Source organism: Trichomonas vaginalis, chromosome II, assembly GCF_026262505.1.
Source record: "Trichomonas vaginalis G3 chromosome II, whole genome shotgun sequence".
Classification (NCBI taxonomy): Eukaryota; Parabasalia; order Trichomonadida; family Trichomonadidae; genus Trichomonas; species Trichomonas vaginalis.
In genome coordinates, this window is record NC_067204.1 from 19,200,572 (window position 1) to 19,224,640 (window position 24,069).

The 24,069-nt window shown below is 32.0% G+C and overlaps 2 protein-coding genes and 1 pseudogene across 3 annotated transcripts, besides 2 other annotated features; 1 reads left to right on the top strand and 2 right to left on the bottom strand.

Annotated features, from left to right (window-relative positions):
• Nucleotides 1–1,697: part of a mobile genetic element that runs on past the window's edge.
• Nucleotides 185–748, top strand: TVAGG3_0571350 (uncharacterized protein; the record flags this gene model as incomplete). Its single annotated transcript, XM_051238797.1, has 1 exon — nt 185–748. One exon carries the CDS (start codon nt 185–187, stop codon nt 746–748), a length of 564 nt encoding a protein of 187 aa, XP_051096621.1.
• Nucleotides 1,698–6,359: 4,662 nt separating the features above from the next.
• Nucleotides 6,360–6,392: a mobile genetic element.
• A 356-nt stretch (nt 6,393–6,748) lies between these two features.
• Nucleotides 6,749–7,782, bottom strand: TVAGG3_0571370 (cyclin-dependent kinase inhibitor 2C-related family; the record flags this gene model as incomplete). The annotated part of the gene is made up of 1 exon (XM_001293852.2): nt 6,829–7,782. A coding segment is annotated over one exon (954 nt), but the record flags the coding sequence as incomplete, so codon positions are not given.
• A 3,921-nt stretch (nt 7,783–11,703) lies between these two features.
• Nucleotides 11,704–12,810, bottom strand: TVAGG3_0571380 (annotated as a pseudogene). The gene has a single exon. A coding segment is annotated over exon 1 (1,107 nt).
• Between the last annotated feature and the right edge of the window lie 11,259 nt (nt 12,811–24,069).

Below are 24,069 nucleotides of genomic sequence, written 5' to 3' on the forward strand. Positions count from 1 at the left end.
AGATGTAAAAACTGCTTTGACAATATTCGTTGACAAATACCATCCAACAAAACTGACATCTGACTGTGAAAGTTCTTTCAAATCAGATGATGTAAAAAACTATCTGCGTTCAAAAAATGTAAACCAATATTTCATTGTCGACCAAAACCATTCTGCTCTTGGTGTCATTGACGGTTGTATAAAAATGTTAAGAGACTTAAACCAACCACAAGGTGGTGAAGCAAATGAAATGTCATATGACGACAAATATAGACACTTCTCCATGGCAAAGATGAGACAAGTTTTAAATATTTACAATAACCGTAAACAAAAAGGTTTGGGAAACCACTCCCCCGAAGAAATGAAAAACAACCCTGACTTAGAGAAAGACTATATATTTAATAATTTAGTCAAAAGAGACAAACAAGAAAGAATGCCGGGCTTCAAACTTCAGAAAGGTGACAAAGTAAAAATAGAAATACCTAAACGCGACCCATATGAAAATACTATTGACTATGACAACAATGGGAACCCGACAGGTACTCACATTCGTGTTCGTAAAAATAGAAGAAAGTATACAAGAGAATATTATGAAGTTTTAGGCAAACATGGCAAAATGTACACACTGCAAGCAGAAGATAAAACTACTATTGTCAGACCTCGTTTCAAACTTGTCAAAGTTCAAGGTGGTATACTTTCAAAGACAGTTCCTAACAAATATAAGACAACTCCTGACGAATATGCTAAAGAAGTTGAAAATGACGACTAAGCAATTCTATACCATGCGTAAACTGTCATGTAAGGTGGCATGTATTCTTTACTTTGTCCCGTTGTATGTGTATATCCTGTAACGTGATGTGTATGGTTTCCTCCTCCCTCAGTGTTACTCCAGTAACAATTTATAGCAAACTGAACGTTGTCTTTAACATCATATCCTTTACCTTTTGTCATTGCTGACCAATCCCAATATCTATGCTTATGCCAACCTGCTTGAGATGTACTTAAATCTATGTAGTGACTGTGCGCAGGTAAATTTTCACCTGAAATCGTTTTACTTCCACCTGTTTCCTTTGAAGAGTTTGCACAATACAAAAACCTGTCGACTATTTGAGTCCAAGTTCCAAAACCAAGTACTACTTCTGGTCTGGTAGAGTTCATTGAAACATATAATGAGCCAACCGGGTAAATAAGATTCGGCAAAATTTGTTTAAGCACATTGAGTTCCTGTCTTAGATGCATAATACTATTGTCATTAGATATCAAAGTATCTACTAAGACTTGTTGCCGGTGGTATTGTTGGACTTTATTTGGCAAGGTTGTGTTTAGTGTAATATCATCTGCTGTAAAAGTTTAAAACTTGTATGTGTATGAGTCTTATCTGCTTTCTTCTCTAACTCATCGTTAACATAAGTTTTATCTGCTTTAAGGTCTAAACATCCTGAAACCCATCCTGTATCAGCTTTACTTTTAAAAATCTTCGATGTCCATTCATGATACTATTCAACCCTTTCTTTAATTTCATTATCTTTTTCATCCACATATTCCTTATCCGCTTTCTTCTCTAACTTACTAGCCACATATTCCTTATCCGCTTTCTTTTCAAGGCTAACGTTTAAGTCTGTTATTTCAGATATAGAATGTGTATGTCCAACGGCACTTTTCCTGTTTAAGGTTTCTTGTAAGTTTGTAATATCAGATATAGAATGTATATGAGTCTTTTTAGAATATTCGTTTTCAGCTCTTGTCACTTCACTTGACATTTTATTGTCAACATATGTTTTGTCTGCTAGTTCAGGATGAGTATGTTCTTTTGTTGCATAAGCATTGTTAGCTCTTTCTTCTTCTTTTGCTATTGCATCGTCTACATATTCTTTGTCAGCTTTGTTGTCAACATCTGCTTTCAAAAGAAGTTCATTTATAGGTTTTCTCGTTTAAAGTTCCTTTTGTTGGATTTATACAGACAGTATTGTTCTTCTTGTCTTGAAATAGAAACTCATCTGTCATTGGGTTTAATGTCAGTTTTAAGTTTCCTTCTTTCAATGACTCAGATATCTTAGAATAGTTTGAAAAGTTTGTTGTGTTCTTATTTAGAGCTTGCATAATGAGTTGTCGGTTGTGTTGTATTTCTCTTATGGAAGCAATATCTTTCGACATTTTTATTCTAGATAAAATATGCTTCCAATAGAAAAAGAAAATTCAAGAGTTGCTACAACTAAACCATTAGATGAACTTTTTACTAATGTCGGTCAAAAGGTTGACATAGACAATCTAAAGCATGAAGGCTATCGTTTTGACTACCCATTAAGATGGTTAAGAGACCCATCTGTCACAAAAGCTATTGGCTTTCGAAGAATGAAGTTTGTCTCACAAGTTCAAACAGGTTTTCCATTTATTGTAAGGTTTCATATAGATTATACATCTGAAGGGCAACGAAAAATGTGGGAAGAAATTGAGCTAATACAAGTTGACCTCTCATCTTCTCTACAGACTGCATTAAAAAATATAGAAGATAAAATAAATTCATGTTATGCAAAATATGCTGATGAATATGCGAATACCAATAGCACACTTTATGTGAGAATTGTATATGACAAACAAAATTCACAAGTGTCATTTCAAATCTACGAAGACAATCCAAATAAAGACGAACAAATATATATAGAATTCACTGCAATGTCATGGCATTATTTTGCAAAGAATGTTAAATCAGAAAGTTGAACTCCTTTAGCAAATATCTACAGTCGATATGCAAGAGATGAACCATATTTATTTAAAGATGTTTTTCGACCAAGATGCTGTGATAGTTCATGCTTCATTTTCTGGCGCCCAAAACTCTTTCTTATGCTTGGCAAATGACTTTTACGAAAAACCTACAAAGTTATACGAACCACCAAGTGGAAGTATTTCAGACTTTCAAGTATGGTTTACTACAGATGGAAGAAAAAGAATAATTCCATTATACCATGTGTTTTACTTGAACTTAGTTTCATAATACAACTACTATCGAACGGTAAAAATATAATTTTTTAATACGGTTGAGGTGTTGGATTTGGTTGCCAACTAGACTGTGGTGCAGGTTCAGGCTGTTGTATAACAGGAGCTTGTTCTTCTGGTTCAGGGTCTTTTAGGTATAATACAACAAACTGACCTACTCTTTTAACCAATATTTTTGACTCCGTTCCATACTCCTTTCCGACAGATTTTATTCCATTCCATATACTCTCCAACTCTTCTGAAGAAGTTTCCAATACTACTGAAGAAACCCATTTTACTATATGTAAAAATCTAATGTCCGCCTAGTCTCTTACGTTTCCTGTTGAGTTCCATAGCATTCTTTAACTGGAGCTCATACATTCTGTTTCTCCTCTGGTAGAAAACATATTCTGGGTCAACTCCTGTGTTCGCGTCATCTGCATAAAGTTGTTTATATCCCACTTCAGGGTTTGTATAAAACTCTTTCCATCTCATATTTGCATACCATGGTGGCAAACCTAACGCAGCGTCATTTGACATGGCAGTTTGCATTTGTACATCTGTTGGCACTTGACCATAGTTTGCCATTGCAGTTTGTATTCTAACTTCATTTGGAATATTCTCTGGGTTTGGTTGTCCAGGTTTGCTGTGCATTCGCTAAGTCTGTGCGTCCATTTAATATTAGATAAAATATCTCTTACGAGTACATTACTGAACATTTGCAGGCATTGGTTCATCTTCATATTCTCTGTACTTTTCGGCCACGTCAAATAAATAAATGACACAATGGAAAAAACCTAAAACAAGTAGTCCTATTTCAAACCACATTTACTTACTAATAAAATTTCTTTATTGTGACACTTTCTCCAGTTTATAGGACCTCTCTCATATTCTATCTTGTCATATCTAAACTCATAGTCGTTTATATCTTCTAGCCATTTCATGACACTTTCCAAACCACTTTTATCGGATGTAAAGTAAAAGCATGGATGGTTATGTATAACGTCTAAAGTTTCTAAAGAGTCTCTCAAAGTCCAGTCTACTTGGTATTGAAAAAATCCCATGTGTTATAGAACGGCGGGTCCACTATAAAGAAAAACATTTTTCCTTGTCTTTATATTTTCATACAACTCTGTCCAATGACACTCTCACAAACTCTATACCCTCAATATATTTTTCTATGTCCTCTTTGAAAACATTTGTATAGTTAAGATTATAAAAACTTTTGACATAAGTGTTTCAATGTCATGAACTCTTATAGCACCACTATATAATAGTCTAGCAGATATACTATCCAGTCTATATATTCTGCTTTTTTCAAAACCTCTCTCACAATATTTTTGTTATCTAATGGTATACGTTCCATCTTACCTATAGGTATCTTTTCTTTTAACTCTTTCAATATATTGTTTGTGTCTGGAATATGTTTGAGACGGTCCATATAGTTGTCGAAGTCATTGCATATAATCTTTGAGTCTGGGAATATTGTATGACATAAATGGGATATATAGAAACTTCCACCGAACAAATCTACAAATGTTAGACCATTCGGTAGTTTCTTAAGTTCTCTCAATATAATATCTTTACATCTACTCTTATTTCCAAAGAACGGTAACGGCGGTTTTGTAAAATTCATTTATATATAATAATAAAAATGTTTTACCTGAAAAGTGACAGAAAAGTGACAAAACATGAAACATATATAATTTGTGAAAAGCGACACATTATATAATGTTTTCGACCCAGAAGAAGGCTTCTTCCCAGAAGCAATGGAGGAGGAAATACAAGACTCTATCCAAGAAGAGTCCTCCGAATTCACACCAGAAGACTAACAATTTTCCGAATAAAAACTTCATTTATACTAAACATCTTCGGGGCTAGAGGGCGCAACGCGCCTGGAAGCCCCACTCACCTGACCTTCAATGCTTTATAGAGTTTTATTTCTTTTCATATTTATCATTGTTTTATGAAATTCTCTCGATATTGATAAATGCCCACTTAGTATTGCAATCGAATCTAATTCAAAGGAAATCGTCAAATTCTTAGTTGAGCATGGTGCAAATGTTAACATGAAACTTATTCTATTTCTTTTCATATTCATCATTGTTTTATGTAATTTTCTTTCTTTTCATATTTTTTATTGTTTTATTATATTATCTTTCTTTTCATATTTATTATTGTTTTACATCATTCTCTTTCATTTCATATTTATCATTGTTTTATAAAATTTTCTTTCTTTTTATAATTATCATTGTTTTATGAAATTTTCTTTCTTTTTATATTTATCATTGTTTTATTACATTATCTTTCTTTTCATAATTATCATTGTTTTATGAAATTCTCTTACTTTTCATATTTATCATTGTTTTATCCCATTCTATTTCTTTTCATATTTATCATTATTTTATAAAGTTTTCTTTCTTTTCATATTTATCATTTTTTATCAAATTCTCTATCATTTCATATTTATCATTGTTTTATTGGATTCTCTTTCTTTTCATATTTATCATTGTTTTATGAAATTTTCTTTCTCTTCATATTTATCATTGTTTAATAACATTCTCTTTATTTTCATATTCATCATTATTTTATGAAATTCTCTAGATATTTTTGAATGCCCCCTTGGCATTGCAATCAAAGAAAATACAAAAGAAATTGCCAAATTCTTAGTTGATTGTGGCGCCAAGAATTTAAACAATTCTTTTTCTAATAGCACCATTCTATATAGAAAGAAGTATAATAATATCAACATTATGTAATAATAAATATTTCATAATAGTAAATTAATTTTAAGTTTGAAGATGGTGAGATATTTCGGTGAACAATAACCACATTTAAACTTGTTTCCAAATTATTATTTCCCACTATACGATATGCCCAATAATATAGCTTTATTTTTGGATATTGATCTTTGGTGATACTTGCAAAGCATCAAAATACAATTTAATGTGAATTTTTTAGGATATGATAAATATTTATGAAATATAATATCTCTGTGTAACCACAACTGAGATAATATGTTTAACTGTTTGAATATGCCCTTCTTCTGATTCATTAATGGGTGAAATATTTCCATTTTTGAATATTGAAAATGTACCATGAACTCTTTAAAAATATGAGTACAAAATTTTTGACAAAAAAAATGCAGAATTTTGAGTTTTTTTTCCAAAAAAATGATTGCTGAGGTCCCAGATCAATATATAGAAGCGGCTAAGGTGGCTACTTTTCAGCAATCTATTAAGTGCGATAATGTTCTTCAGTATGTTGCGCTTCCAGATGGAAGTACGTTAATCAATAATAAAATCTATATCGAAATTCTATCATCAAGTGTCACGTTTTTCCCCTTGGGACACTTGAATGTCCAATGATTATAATTATAATTATCCATTATTTTTTCATATTTTTTATTAAGGGCGCATTTACCACTTTCTGACATTCTCTCGATTTTTTGACATATACTGAGATTAATGCATTTTTGCACTTCCAGCTTTTAAAAATTTTGTATGATTTTTGTATGTTTTTGATAACCTGATATCCATAAACATCATTTTTACTTAGTTTAAATATGATGCCATGATACATCATAACTAAAGGTTTAGACTCATATAAGTCAATTAAAATATAAATGATTTTATGTGCATGAAAAGTAATGTTTTTATAGTAGTTTTCAGTTCACTTTTCTGCCACTTAAATTTTTTTGTTCCCTCTCGTGTAGGCCCTACGAATTGGAATTTTATAAAAACTTACTATGTGGTAATATTCTGCCAAAACTAATTTTTTTTGGTAACAATGGATTGATGAATTAAAATTTATTCAAAAAAAATCTTTATCTTTTGCAACAATGATTGAGAGATAATAACCAAATATATCAAGAAATTATTTTCTTGCAATTGATAATAAATATTCTCTTACTGCTGCTTCCGAACAATCAAGTGCTGTTTTTCCATCATTAGTCTTTGCTCTTTTATTAGCTCCAACTGAGATAAGATATTTAACAACTTCAAGTTTACCATATTTTGATGCATTAATGAGTGTAGTCCATTCAGAATTATCCTTTGCTTCTTTATTAGCTCCAACTGAGATAAGATATTGAACAACTCCAAGTTGACCATAATATGATGCATAAATGAGTGGAGTATTTCCATAATAATTCTTTGCTTCTTTATTAGCTCCAACTGAGATAAGATATTGAACAACTCCAAGATGACCATAATATGATGCATAAATGAGTGGAGTATTTCCATAATAATTCTTTGCTTCTTTATTAGCTCCAACTGAGATAAGATATTGAACAACTCCAAGATGACCATAATATGATGCATAAATGAGTGGAGTATTTCCATAATAATTCTTTGCTTCTTTATCAGCTCCAACTGAGATAAGATATTGAACAACTCCAAGATGACCATAATATGATGCATAAATGAGTGGAGTATTTCCATAATAATTCTTTGCTTCTTTATCAGCTCCAACTGAGATAAGATATTGAACAACTCCAAGATGACCATAATATGATGCATAAATGAGTGGAGTATTTCCATAATAATTCTTTGCTTCTTTATTAGCTCCAACTGAGATAAGATATTGAACAACTCCAAGTTGACCATAATATGATGCATAAATGAGTGGAGTATTTCCATAATAATTCTTTGCTTCTTTATCAGCTCCAACTGAGATAAGATATTGAACAACTCCAAGATGACCATAATATGATGCATAAATGAGTGGAGTATTTCCATAATAATTCTTTGCTTCTTTATTAGCTCCAACTGAGATAAGATATTGAACAACTCCAAGATGACCATAATATGATGCATAAATGAGTGGAGTATTTCCATAATAATTCTTTGCTTCTTTATCAGCTCCAACTGAGATAAGATATTGAACAACTCCAAGATGACCATAATATGATGCATAAATGAGTGGAGTATTTCCATAATAATTCTTTGCTTCTTTATCAGCTCCAACTGAGATAAGATATTGAACAACTCCAAGATGACCATAATATGATGCATAAATGAGTGGAGTATTTCCATAATAATTCTTTGCTTCTTTATCAGCTCCAACTGAGATAAGATATTGAACAACTCCAAGATGACCATAATATGATGCATAAATGAGTGGAGTATTTCCATAATAATTCTTTGCTTCTTTATCAGCTCCAACTGAGATAAGATATTGAACAACTCCAAGATGACCATAATATGATGCATAAATGAGTGGAGTATTTCCATAATAATTCTTTGCTTCTTTATTAGCTCCAACTGAGATAAGATATTGAACAACTCCAAGATGACCATAATATGATGCATAAATGAGTGGAGTATTTCCATAATAATTCTTTGCTTCTTTATCAGCTCCAACTGAGATAAGATATTGAACAACTCCAAGATGACCATAATATGATGCATAAATGAGTGGAGTATTTCCATAATAATTCTTTGCTTCTTTATCAGCTCCAACTGAGATAAGATATTGAACAACTCCAAGATGACCATAATATGATGCATAAATGAGTGGAGTATTTCCATAATAATTCTTTGCTTCTTTATCAGCTCCAACTGAGATAAGATATTGAACAACTCCAAGATGACCATAATATGATGCATAAATGAGTGGAGTATTTCCATAATAATTCTTTGCTTCTTTATCAGCTCCAACTGAGATAAGATATTGAACAACTCCAAGATGACCATAATATGATGCATAAATGAGTGGAGTATTTCCATAATAATTCTTTGCTTCTTTATCAGCTCCAACTGAGATAAGATATTGAACAACTCCAAGATGACCATAATATGATGCATAAATGAGTGGAGTATTTCCATAATAATTCTTTGCTTCTTTATTAGCTCCAACTGAGATAAGATATTGAACAACTCCAAGATGACCATAATATGATGCATAAATGAGTGGAGTATTTCCATAATAATTCTTTGCTTCTTTATCAGCTCCAACTGAGATAAGATATTGAACAACTCCAAGATGACCATAATATGATGCATAAATGAGTGGAGTATTTCCATAATAATTCTTTGCTTCTTTATCAGCTCCAACTGAGATAAGATATTGAACAACTCCAAGATGACCATAATATGATGCATAAATGAGTGGAGTATTTCCATAATAATTCTTTGCTTCTTTATCAGCTCCAACTGAGATAAGATATTGAACAACTCCAAGTGACCATAATATGATGCATAAATGAGTGGAGTATTTCCATAATAATTCTTTGCTTCTTTATCAGCTCCAACTGAGATAAGATATTGAACAACTCCAAGTGACCATAATATGATGCATAAATGAGTGGAGTATTTCCATAATAATTCTTTGCTTCTTTATCAGCTCCAACTGAGATAAGATATTGAACAACTCCAAGTGACCATAATATGATGCATAAATGAGTGGAGTATTTCCATAATAATTCTTTGCTTCTTTATCAGCTCCAACTGAGATAAGATATTGAACAACTCCAAGTGACCATAATATGATGCATAAATGAGTGGAGTATTTCCATAATAATTCTTTGCTTCTTTATCAGCTCCAACTGAGATAAGATATTGAACAACTCCAAGATGACCATAATATGATGCATAAATGAGTGGAGTATTTCCATAATAATTCTTTGCTTCTTTATCAGCTCCAACTGAGATAAGATATTGAACAACTCCAAGATGACCATAATATGATGCATAAATGAGTGGAGTATTTCCATAATAATTCTTTGCTTCTTTATCAGCTCCAACTGAGATAAGATATTGAACAACTCCAAGATGACCATAATATGATGCATAAATGAGTGGAGTATTTCCATAATAATTCTTTGCTTCTTTATCAGCTCCAACTGAGATAAGATATTGAACAACTCCAAGATGACCATAATATGATGCATAAATGAGTGGAGTATTTCCATAATAATTCTTTGCTTCTTTATCAGCTCCAACTGAGATAAGATATTGAACAACTCCAAGATGACCATAATATGATGCATAAATGAGTGGAGTATTTCCATAATAATTCTTTGCTTCTTTATCAGCTCCAACTGAGATAAGATATTGAACAACTCCAAGATGACCATAATATGATGCATAAATGAGTGGAGTATTTCCATAATAATTCTTTGCTTCTTTATCAGCTCCAACTGAGATAAGATATTGAACAACTCCAAGATGACCATAATATGATGCATAAATGAGTGGAGTATTTCCATAATAATTCTTTGCTTCTTTATCAGCTCCAACTGAGATAAGATATTGAACAACTCCAAGATGACCATAATATGATGCATAAATGAGTGGAGTATTTCCATAATAATTCTTTGCTTCTTTATCAGCTCCAACTGAGATAAGATATTGAACAACTCCAAGATGACCATAATATGATGCATAAATGAGTGGAGTATTTCCATAATAATTCTTTGCTTCTTTATCAGCTCCAACTGAGATAAGATATTGAACAACTCCAAGATGACCATAATATGATGCATAAATGAGTGGAGTATTTCCATAATAATTCTTTGCTTCTTTATCAGCTCCAACTGAGATAAGATATTGAACAACTCCAAGATGACCATAATATGATGCATAAATGAGTGGAGTATTTCCATAATAATTCTTTGCTTCTTTATCAGCTCCAACTGAGATAAGATATTGAACAACTCCAAGATGACCATAATATGATGCATAAATGAGTGGAGTATTTCCATAATAATTCTTTGCTTCTTTATTAGCTCCAACTGAGATAAGATATTGAACAACTCCAAGATGACCATAATATGATGCATAAATGAGTGGAGTATTTCCATAATAATTCTTTGCTTCTTTATCAGCTCCAACTGAGATAAGATATTGAACAACTCCAAGATGACCATAATATGATGCATAAATGAGTGGAGTATTTCCATAATAATTCTTTGCTTCTTTATCAGCTCCAACTGAGATAAGATATTGAACAACTCCAAGATGACCATAATATGATGCATAAATGAGTGGAGTATTTCCATAATAATTCTTTGCTTCTTTATCAGCTCCAACTGAGATAAGATATTGAACAACTCCAAGATGACCATAATATGATGCATAAATGAGTGGAGTATTTCCATAATAATTCTTTGCTTCTTTATCAGCTCCAACTGAGATAAGATATTGAACAACTCCAAGATGACCATAATATGATGCATAAATGAGTGGAGTATTTCCATAATAATTCTTTGCTTCTTTATCAGCTCCAACTGAGATAAGATATTGAACAACTCCAAGTGACCATAATATGATGCATAAATGAGTGGAGTATTTCCATAATAATTCTTTGCTTCTTTATCAGCTCCAACTGAGATAAGATATTGAACAACTCCAAGATGACCATAATATGATGCATAAATGAGTGGAGTATTTCCATAATAATTCTTTGCTTCTTTATCAGCTCCAACTGAGATAAGATATTGAACAACTCCAAGTGACCATAATATGATGCATAAATGAGTGGAGTATTTCCATAATAATTCTTTGCTTCTTTATCAGCTCCAACTGAGATAAGATATTGAACAACTCCAAGATGACCATAATATGATGCATAAATGAGTGGAGTATTTCCATAATAATTCTTTGCTTCTTTATCAGCTCCAACTGAGATAAGATATTGAACAACTCCAAGATGACCATAATATGATGCATAAATGAGTGGAGTATTTCCATAATAATTCTTTGCTTCTTTATCAGCTCCAACTGAGATAAGATATTGAACAACTCCAAGATGACCATAATATGATGCATAAATGAGTGGAGTATTTCCATAATAATTCTTTGCTTCTTTATCAGCTCCAACTGAGATAAGATATTGAACAACTCCAAGATGACCATAATATGATGCATAAATGAGTGGAGTATTTCATAATAATTCTTTGCTTCTTTATCAGCTCCAACTGAGATAAGATATTGAACAACTCCAAGATGACCATAATATGATGCATAAATGAGTGGAGTATTTCCATAATAATTCTTTGCTTCTTTATCAGCTCCAACTGAGATAAGATATTGAACAACTCCAAGATGACCATAATATGATGCATAAATGAGTGGAGTATTTCCATAATAATTCTTTGCTTCTTTATCAGCTCCAACTGAGATAAGATATTGAACAACTCCAAGTTGACCATAATATGATGCATAAATGAGTGGAGTATTTCCATAATAATTCTTTGCTTCTTTATCAGCTCCAACTGAGATAAGATATTGAACAACTCCAAGATGACCATAATATGATGCATAAATGAGTGGAGTCCATTCATAATAATTCTTTGCTTCTTTATTAGCTCCAACTGAGATAAGATATTGAACAACTCCAAGATGACCATAATATGATGCATAAATGAGTGGAGTATTTCCATAATAATTCTTTGCTTCTTTATCAGCTCCAACTGAGATAAGATATTGAACAACTCCAAGATGACCATAATATGATGCATAAATGAGTGGAGTATTTCCATAATAATTCTTTGCTTCTTTATCAGCTCCAACTGAGATAAGATATTGAACAACTCCAAGATGACCATAATATGATGCATAAATGAGTGGAGTATTTCCATAATAATTCTTTGCTTCTTTATCAGCTCCAACTGAGATAAGATATTGAACAACTCCAAGTGACCATAATATGATGCATAAATGAGTGGAGTATTTCCATAATAATTCTTTGCTTCTTTATCAGCTCCAACTGAGATAAGATATTGAACAACTCCAAGATGACCATAATATGATGCATAAATGAGTGGAGTATTTCCATAATAATTCTTTGCTTCTTTATCAGCTCCAACTGAGATAAGATATTGAACAACTCCAAGATGACCATAATATGATGCATAAATGAGTGGAGTATTTCCATAATAATTCTTTGCTTCTTTATCAGCTCCAACTGAGATAAGATATTGAACAACTCCAAGATGACCATAATATGATGCATAAATGAGTGGAGTATTTCCATAATAATTCTTTGCTTCTTTATCAGCTCCAACTGAGATAAGATATTGAACAACTCCAAGATGACCATAATATGATGCATAAATGAGTGGAGTATTTCCATAATAATTCTTTGCTTCTTTATCAGCTCCAACTGAGATAAGATATTGAACAACTCCAAGATGACCATAATATGATGCATAAATGAGTGGAGTATTTCCATAATAATTCTTTGCTTCTTTATCAGCTCCAACTGAGATAAGATATTGAACAACTCCAAGATGACCATAATATGATGCATAAATGAGTGGAGTATTTCCATAATAATTCTTTGCTTCTTTATCAGCTCCAACTGAGATAAGATATTGAACAACTCCAAGTGACCATAATATGATGCATAAATGAGTGGAGTATTTCCATAATAATTCTTTGCTTCTTTATCAGCTCCAACTGAGATAAGATATTGAACAACTCCAAGTGACCATAATATGATGCATAAATGAGTGGAGTATTTCCATAATAATTCTTTGCTTCTTTATCAGCTCCAACTGAGATAAGATATTGAACAACTCCAAGATGACCATAATATGATGCATAAATGAGTGGAGTATTTCCATAATAATTCTTTGCTTCTTTATTAGCTCCAACTGAGATAAGATATTGAACAACTCCAAGATGACCATAATATGATGCATAAATGAGTGGAGTATTTCCATAATAATTCTTTGCTTCTTTATCAGCTCCAACTGAGATAAGATATTGAACAACTCCAAGATGACCATAATATGATGCATAAATGAGTGGAGTATTTCCATAATAATTCTTTGCTTCTTTATCAGCTCCAACTGAGATAAGATATTGAACAACTCCAAGATGACCATAATATGATGCATAAATGAGTGGAGTATTTCCATAATAATTCTTTGCTTCTTTATCAGCTCCAACTGAGATAAGATATTGAACAACTCCAAGATGACCATAATATGATGCATAAATGAGTGGAGTATTTCCATAATAATTCTTTGCTTCTTTATCAGCTCCAACTGAGATAAGATATTGAACAACTCCAAGATGACCATAATATGATGCATAAATGAGTGGAGTATTTCCATAATAATTCTTTGCTTCTTTATCAGCTCCAACTGAGATAAGATATTGAACAACTCCAAGATGACCATAATATGATGCATAAATGAGTGGAGTATTTCCATAATAATTCTTTGCTTCTTTATCAGCTCCAACTGAGATAAGATATTGAACAACTCCAAGATGACCATAATATGATGCATAAATGAGTGGAGTATTTCCATAATAATTCTTTGCTTCTTTATTAGCTCCAACTGAGATAAGATATTGAACAACTCCAAGTTGACCATAATATGATGCATAAATGAGTGGAGTATTTCCATAATAATTCTTTGCTTCTTTATCAGCTCCAACTGAGATAAGATATTGAACAACTCCAAGATGACCATAATATGATGCATAAATGAGTGGAGTATTTCCATAATAATTCTTTGCTTCTTTATAGCTCCAACTGAGATAAGATATTGAACAACTCCAAGATGACCATAATATGATGCATAAATGAGTGGAGTATTTCCATAATAATTCTTTGCTTCTTTATCAGCTCCAACTGAGATAAGATATTGAACAACTCCAAGATGACCATAATATGATGCATAAATGAGTGGAGTATTTCCATAATAATTCTTTGCTTCTTTATCAGCTCCAACTGAGATAAGATATTGAACAACTCCAAGATGACCATAATATGATGCATAAATGAGTGGAGTATTTCCATAATAATTCTTTGCTTCTTTATCAGCTCCAACTGAGATAAGATATTGAACAACTCCAAGATGACCATAATATGATGCATAAATGAGTGGAGTATTTCCATAATAATTCTTTGCTTCTTTATCAGCTCCAACTGAGATAAGATATTGAACAACTCCAAGATGACCATAATATGATGCATAAATGAGTGGAGTATTTCCATAATAATTCTTTGCTTCTTTATCAGCTCCAACTGAGATAAGATATTGAACAACTCCAAGATGACCATAATATGATGCATAAATGAGTGGAGTATTTCCATAATAATTCTTTGCTTCTTTATCAGCTCCAACTGAGATAAGATATTGAACAACTCCAAGATGACCATAATATGATGCATAAATGAGTGGAGTATTTCCATAATAATTCTTTGCTTCTTTATCAGCTCCAACTGAGATAAGATATTGAACAACTCCAAGATGACCATAATATGATGCATAAATGAGTGGAGTATTTCCATAATAATTCTTTGCTTCTTTATCAGCTCCAACTGAGATAAGATATTGAACAACTCCAAGTGACCATAATATGATGCATAAATGAGTGGAGTATTTCCATAATAATTCTTTGCTTCTTTATCAGCTCCAACTGAGATAAGATATTGAACAACTCCAAGATGACCATAATATGATGCATAAATGAGTGGAGTATTTCCATAATAATTCTTTGCTTCTTTATCAGCTCCAACTGAGATAAGATATTGAACAACTCCAAGATGACCATAATATGATGCATAAATGAGTGGAGTATTTCCATAATAATTCTTTGCTTCTTTATCAGCTCCAACTGAGATAAGATATTGAACAACTCCAAGATGACCATAATATGATGCATAAATGAGTGGAGTATTTCCATAATAATTCTTTGCTTCTTTATCAGCTCCAACTGAGATAAGATATTGAACAACTCCAAGATGACCATAATATGATGCATAAATGAGTGGAGTATTTCCATAATAATTCTTTGCTTCTTTATCAGCTCCAACTGAGATAAGATATTGAACAACTCCAAGATGACCATAATATGATGCATAAATGAGTGGAGTATTTCCATAATAATTCTTTGCTTCTTTATCAGCTCCAACTGAGATAAGATATTGAACAACTCCAAGATGACCATAATATGATGCATAAATGAGTGGAGTATTTCCATAATAATTCTTTGCTTCTTTATCAGCTCCAACTGAGATAAGATATTGAACAACTCCAAGATGACCATAATATGATGCATAAATGAGTGGAGTATTTCCATAATAATTCTTTGCTTCTTTATCAGCTCCAACTGAGATAAGATATTGAACAACTCCAAGATGACCATAATATGATGCATAAATGAGTGGAGTATTTCCATAATAATTCTTTGCTTCTTTATCAGCTCCAACTGAGATAAGATATTGAACAACTCCAAGATGACCATAATATGATGCATAAATGAGTGGAGTATTTCCATAATAATTCTTTGCTTCTTTATCAGCTCCAACTGAGATAAGATATTGAACAACTCCAAGATGACCATAATATGATGCATAAATGAGTGGAGTATTTCCATAATAATTCTTTGCTTCTTTATCAGCTCCAACTGAGATAAGATATTGAACAACTCCAAGATGACCATAATATGATGCATAAATGAGTGGAGTATTTCCATAATAATTCTTTGCTTCTTTATCAGCTCCAACTGAGATAAGATATTGAACAACTCCAAGATGACCATAATATGATGCATAAATGAGTGGAGTATTTCCATAATAATTCTTTGCTTCTTTATCAGCTCCAACTGAGATAAGATATTGAACAACTCCAAGATGACCATAATATGATGCATAAATGAGTGGAGTATTTCCATAATAATTCTTTGCTTCTTTATCAGCTCCAACTGAGATAAGATATTGAACAACTCCAAGATGACCATAATATGATGCATAAATGAGTGGAGTATTTCCATAATAATTCTTTGCTTCTTTATCAGCTCCAACTGAGATAAGATATTGAACAACTCCAAGATGACCATAATATGATGCATAAATGAGTGGAGTATTTCCATAATAATTCTTTGCTTCTTTATCAGCTCCAACTGAGATAAGATATTGAACAACTCCAAGATGACCATAATATGATGCATAAATGAGTGGAGTATTTCCATAATAATTCTTTGCTTCTTTATCAGCTCCAACTGAGATAAGATATTGAACAACTCCAAGATGACCATAATATGATGCATAAATGAGTGGAGTATTTCCATAATAATTCTTTGCTTCTTTATCAGCTCCAACTGAGATAAGATATTGAACAACTCCAAGATGACCATAATATGATGCATAAATGAGTGGAGTATTTCCATAATAATTCTTTGCTTCTTTCAGCTCCAACTGAGATAAGATATTGAACAACTCCAAGATGACCATAATATGATGCATAAATGAGTGGAGTATTTCCATAATAATTCTTTGCTTCTTTATCAGCTCCAACTGAGATAAGATATTGAACAACTCCAAGATGACCATAATATGATGCATAAATGAGTGGAGTATTTCCATAATAATTCTTTGCTTCTTTATCAGCTCCAACTGAGATAAGATATTGAACAACTCCAAGATGACCATAATATGATGCATAAATGAGTGGAGTATTTCCATAATAATTCTTTGCTTCTTTATCAGCTCCAACTGAGATAAGATATTGAACAACTCCAAGATGACCATAATATGATGCATAAATGAGTGGAGTATTTCCATAATAATTCTTTGCTTCTTTATCAGCTCCAACTGAGATAAGATATTGAACAACTCCAAGATGACCATAATATGATGCATAAATGAGTGGAGTATTTCCATAATAATTCTTTGCTTCTTTATCAGCTCCAACTGAGATAAGATATTGAACAACTCCAAGATGACCATAATATGATGCATAAATGAGTGGAGTATTTCCATAATAATTCTTTGCTTCTTTATCAGCTCCAACTGAGATAAGATATTGAACAACTCCAAGATGACCATAATATGATGCATAAATGAGTGGAGTATTTCCATAATAATTCTTTGCTTCTTTATCAGCTCCAACTGAGATAAGATATTGAACAACTCCAAGATGACCATAATATGATGCATAAATGAGTGGAGTATTTCCATAATAATTCTTTGCTTCTTTATCAGCTCCAACTGAGATAAGATATTGAACAACTCCAAGATGACCATAATATGATGCATAAATGAGTGGAGTATTTCCATAATAATTCTTTGCTTCTTTATCAGCTCCAACTGAGATAAGATATTGAACAACTCCAAGATGACCATAATATGATGCATAAATGAGTGGAGTATTTCCATAATAATTCTTTGCTTCTTTATCAGCTCCAACTGAGATAAGATATTGAACAACTCCAAGTGACCATAATATGATGCATAAATGAGTGGAGTATTTCCATAATAATTCTTTGCTTCTTTATCAGCTCCAACTGAGATAAGATATTGAACAACTCCAAGATGACCATAATATGATGCATAAATGAGTGGAGTATTTCCATAATAATTCTTTGCTTCTTTATCAGCTCCAACTGAGATAAGATATTGAACAACTCCAAGATGACCATAATATGATGCATAAATGAGTGGAGTATTTCCATAATAATTCTTTGCTTCTTTATCAGCTCCAACTGAGATAAGATATTGAACAACTCCAAGATGACCATAATATGATGCATAAATGAGTGGAGTATTTCCATAATAATTCTTTGCTTCTTTATCAGCTCCAACTGAGATAAGATATTGAACAACTCCAAGTGACCATAATATGATGCATAAATGAGTGGAGTATTTCCATAATAATTCTTTGCTTCTTTATCAGCTCCAACTGAGATAAGATATTGAACAACTCCAAGATGACCATAATATGATGCATAAATGAGTGGAGTATTTCCATAATAATTCTTTGCTTCTTTATCAGCTCCAACTGAGATAAGATATTGAACAACTCCAAGATGACCATAATATGATGCATAAATGAGTGGAGTATTTCCATAATAATTCTTTGCTTCTTTATCAGCTCCAACTGAGATAAGATATTGAACAACTCCAAGATGACCATAATATGATGCATAAATGAGTGGAGTATTTCCATAATAATTCTTTGCTTCTTTATCAGCTCCAACTGAGATAAGATATTGAACAACTCCAAGATGACCATAATATGATGCATAAATGAGTGGAGTATTTCCATAATAATTCTTTGCTTCTTTATCAGCTCCAACTGAGATAAGATATTGAACAACTCCAAGTGACCATAATATGATGCATAAATGAGTGGAGTATTTCCATAATAATTCTTTGCTTCTTTATCAGCTCCAACTGAGATAAGATATTGAACAACTCCAAGTTGACCATAATATGATGCATAAATGAGTGGAGTATTTCCATAATAATTCTTTGCTTCTTTATTAGCTCCAACTGAGATAAGATATTGAACAACTCCAAGATGACCATAATATGATGCATAAATGAGTGGAGTATTTCCATAAAATTCTTTGCTTCTTTATCAGCTCCAACTGAGATAAGATATTGAACAACTCCAAGATGACCATAATATGATGCATAAATGAGTGGAGTATTTCCATAATAATTCTTTGCTTCTTTATCAGCTCCAACTGAGATAAGATATTGAACAACTCCAAGATGACCATAATATGATGCATAAATGAGTGGAGTATTTCCATAATAATTCTTTGCTTCTTTATTAGCTCCAACTGAGATAAGATATTGAACAACTCCAAGTGACCATAATATGATGCATAAATGAGTGGAGTATTTCCATAATAATTCTTTGCTTCTTTATCAGCTCCAACTGAGATAAGATATTGAACAACTCCAAGATGACCATAATATGATGCATAAATGAGTGGAGTATTTCCATAATAATTCTTTGCTTCTTTATCAGCTCCAACTGAGATAAGATATTGAACAACTCCAAGATGACCATAATATGATGCATAAATGAGTGGAGTATTTCCATAATAATTCTTTGCTTCTTTATTAGCTCCAACTGAGATAAGATATTGAAACAACTCCAAGATGACCATAATATGATGCATAAATGAGTGGAGTATTTCCATAATAATTCTTTGCTTTTTATCAGCTCCAAACTGAGATAAGATACTTGAACAACTCCAAGATGACCATAATATGATGCATAAATGAGTGGAGTATTTTCATAATAATTCTTTGCTTCTTTATAGACTCCAACTGAGATAAGATATTGAACAACTCCAAGATGACCATAATATGATGCATAAATGAGTGAGTATTTCCATAATAATTCTTTGCTCTTTATTAGCTCCAACTGAGATAAGATATTGAACAACTCCAAGTGACCATAATATGATGCATAAATGAGTGGAGTATTTCCATAATAATTCTTTGCTTCTTTATTAGCTCCAACTGAGAATAAGATATTGAACAACTCCAAGGACCATAATATTATGCATAAATGAGTGGAGTATTTCCATAATAATTCTTTGCTTCTTTATCACTCCAACTGAAATAAGATATTGAACAACTCCAAGAGACCATAATAGATGCATAAATGAGTGGAGTATTTCCATAATAATTCTTTGCTTCTTATTAGCTCCAACTGAATAAGATATTGAACAACTCCAAGATGACCATAATATGATGCATAAATGAGTGGAGTATTTCCATAATAATTCTTTGCTTCTTTATCAGCTCCAACTGAGATAAGATATTGAACAACTCCAAGATGACCATATATGATGCATAAATGAGTGGATATTTCCATAATAATTCTTTGCTTCTTTATTAGCTCCAACTAGATAAGATATTGAACAACTCCAAGATGACCATAATATGATGCATAAATGAGTGGAGTATTTCCATAATAATTCTTTGCTTCTTTATCAGCTCCAACTGAGATAAGATATTGAACAACTCCAAGATGACCATAATATGATGCATAAATGAGTGAGTATTCTCATAATAATTCTTTGCTTCTTTATTCAGCTCCAACTGAGATAAGATATTGAACAACTCCAAGATGGCCATAATATGATGCATAAATGAGTGGAGTATTTCCATAATAATTCTTTGCTTCTTTATCAGCTCCAACTGAGATAAGATATTGAACAACTCCAAAATGACCATAATATGATGCATAAATGAGTGTATTTCCATAATAATTCTTTGCTTCTTTATTAGCTCCAACTGAGATAAAGATATTGAACAACTCCAAAATGACCATAATATGATGCATAAATGAGTGGAGTATTTCCATAATAATTCTTTGCTTCTTTATCAGCTCCAACTGAGATAAGATATTGAACAACTCCAAGTGACCATAATATGATGCATAAATGAGTGGAGTATTTCCATAATAATTCTTTGCTTCTTTATCAGCTCCAACTGAATAAGAATATTGAACAACTCCAAGATGACCATAATATGATGCATAAATGAGTGAGTATTTCCATAATAATCTTTGCTTCTTTATCAGCTCCAACTGAGATAAGATATTGAACAACTCCAAGATGACCATAATATGATGCATAATGAGTGGAGTATTTCCATAATAATTCTTTGCTTCTTTATAGCTCCAACTGAGATAAGATATTGAACAACTCCAAGATGACCATAATATGATGCATAAATGAGTGGAGTATTTCCATAATAATTCTTTGCTTCTTTATCAGCTCCAACTGAGATAAGAATATGAACAACTCCAAGATGACCATAATATGATGCATAAATGAGTGGAGTATTTCCATAATAATTCTTTGCTTCTTTATTAGCTCCAACTGAGATAAGATATTGAACAACTCCAAGATGACCATAATATGATGCATAAATGATAGTATTTCCATAATAATTCTTTGCTTCTTTATTAGCTCCAACTGAATAAGATATTGAACAACTCCAAGATTGACCATAATATTATGCATAAATGAGTGGAGTATTTCCATAATAATTCTTTGCTTCTTTATCAGCTCCAACTGAGATAAGATATGAACAACTCCAAGTTGACCATAATATGATGCATAAATGAGTGGAGTATTTCCATAATAATTCTTGCTTCTTTATTGCTCCAAACTGATCAATATATTGAACAAACTCCAAGATGACCATAATATGATGCATAAATGAGTGGATGTATTATCCATAATAATTCTTGCTTCTTTATCAGCTCCAACTGAGATAAGATATTGAACAACTCCAAGATGACCATAATATGATGCATAAATGTGGAGTGGAGTATTTCCATAATAATTCTTTGCTTCTTATCAGCTCCAACTGAGATAAGATATTGAACAACTCCAAGATGACCATAATATGATGCATAAATGAGTGGAGTATTTCCATAATAATTCTTTGCTTCTTTATCAGCTCCAACTGAGATAAGATATTGAACAACTCCAAGATGACCATAATGATGCATAAATGAGTGGAGTATTTCCATAATAATTCTTTGCTTCTTTATCAGCTCCAACTGAGATAAGATATTGAACAACTCCAAGATGACCATAATATGATGCATAAATGAGTGGAGTATTTCCATAATAATTCTTTGCTTCTTTATCAGCTCCAACTGAGATAAGATATTGAACAACTCCAAGATGACCATAAATATGATGCATAAATGAGTGGAGTATTTCCATAATAATTCTTTGCTTCTTTATCAGCTCCAACTGAGATAAGATATGAAAACAACTCCAAGATGACCATAATATGATGCATAAATGAGTGGAGTATTTCCATAATAATTCTTTGCTTCTTTATCAGCTCCAACTGAGATAAGATATTGAACAACTCCAAGATGACCATAATATGATGCATAAATGAGTGGAGTATTTCCATAATAATTCTTTGCTTCTTTATCAGCTCCAACTGAGATAAGATATTGAACAACTCCAAGATGACCATAATATGATGCATAAATGAGTGGAGTATTTCCATAATAATTCTTTGCTTCTTTATCAGCTCCAACTGAGATAAGATATTGAACAACTCCAAGATGACCATAATATGATGCATAAATGAGTGGAGTATTTCCATAATAATTCTTTGCTTCTTTATCAGCTCCAACTGAGATAAGATATTGAACAACTCCAAGATGACCATAATATGATGCATAAATGAGTGGAGTATTTCCATAATAATTCTTTGCTTCTTTATCAGCTCCAACTGAGATAAGATATTGAACAACTCCAAGATGACCATAATATGATGCATAAATGAGTGGAGTATTTCCATAATAATTCTTTGCTTCTTTATCAGCTCCAACTGAGATAAGATATTGAACAACTCCAAGATGACCATAATATGATGCATAAATGAGTGGAGTATTTCCATAATAATTCTTTGCTTCTTTATCAGCTCCAACTGAGATAAGATATTGAACAACTCCAAGTGACCATAATATGATGCATAAATGAGTGGAGTATTTCCATAATAATTCTTTGCTTCTTTATCAGCTCCAACTGAGATAAGATATTGAACAACTCCAAGATGACCATAATATGATGCATAAATGAGTGGAGTATTTCCATAATAATTCTTTGCTTCTTTATCAGCTCCAACTGAGATAAGATATTGAACAACTCCAAGATGACCATAATATGATGCATAAATGAGTGGAGTATTTCCATAATAATTCTTTGCTTCTTTATCAGCTCCAACTGAGATAAGATATTGAACAACTCCAAGATGACCATAATATGATGCATAAATGAGTGGAGTATTTCCATAATAATTCTTTGCTTCTTTATCAGCTCCAACTGAGATAAGATATGAACAACTCCAAGATGACCATAATATGATGCATAAATGAGTGGAGTATTTCCATAATAATTCTTTGCTTCTTTATCAGCTCCAACTGAGATAAGATATTGAACAACTCCAAGATGACCATAATATGATGCATAAATGAGTGGAGTATTTCCATAATAATTCTTTGCTTCTTTATCAGCTCCAACTGAGATAAGATATTGAACAACTCCAAGATGACCATAATATGATGCATAAATGAGTGGAGTATTTCCATAATAATTCTTTGCTTCTTTATCAGCTCCAACTGAGATAAGATATTGAACAACTCCAAGATGACCATAATATGATGCATAAATGAGTGGAGTATTTCCATAATAATTCTTTGCTTCTTTATCAGCTCCAACTGAGATAAGATATTGAACAACTCCAAGATGACCATAATATGATGCATAAATGAGTGGAGTATTTCCATAATAATTCTTTGCTTCTTTATCAGCTCCAACTGAGATAAGATATTGAACAACTCCAAGATGACCATAATATGATGCATAAATG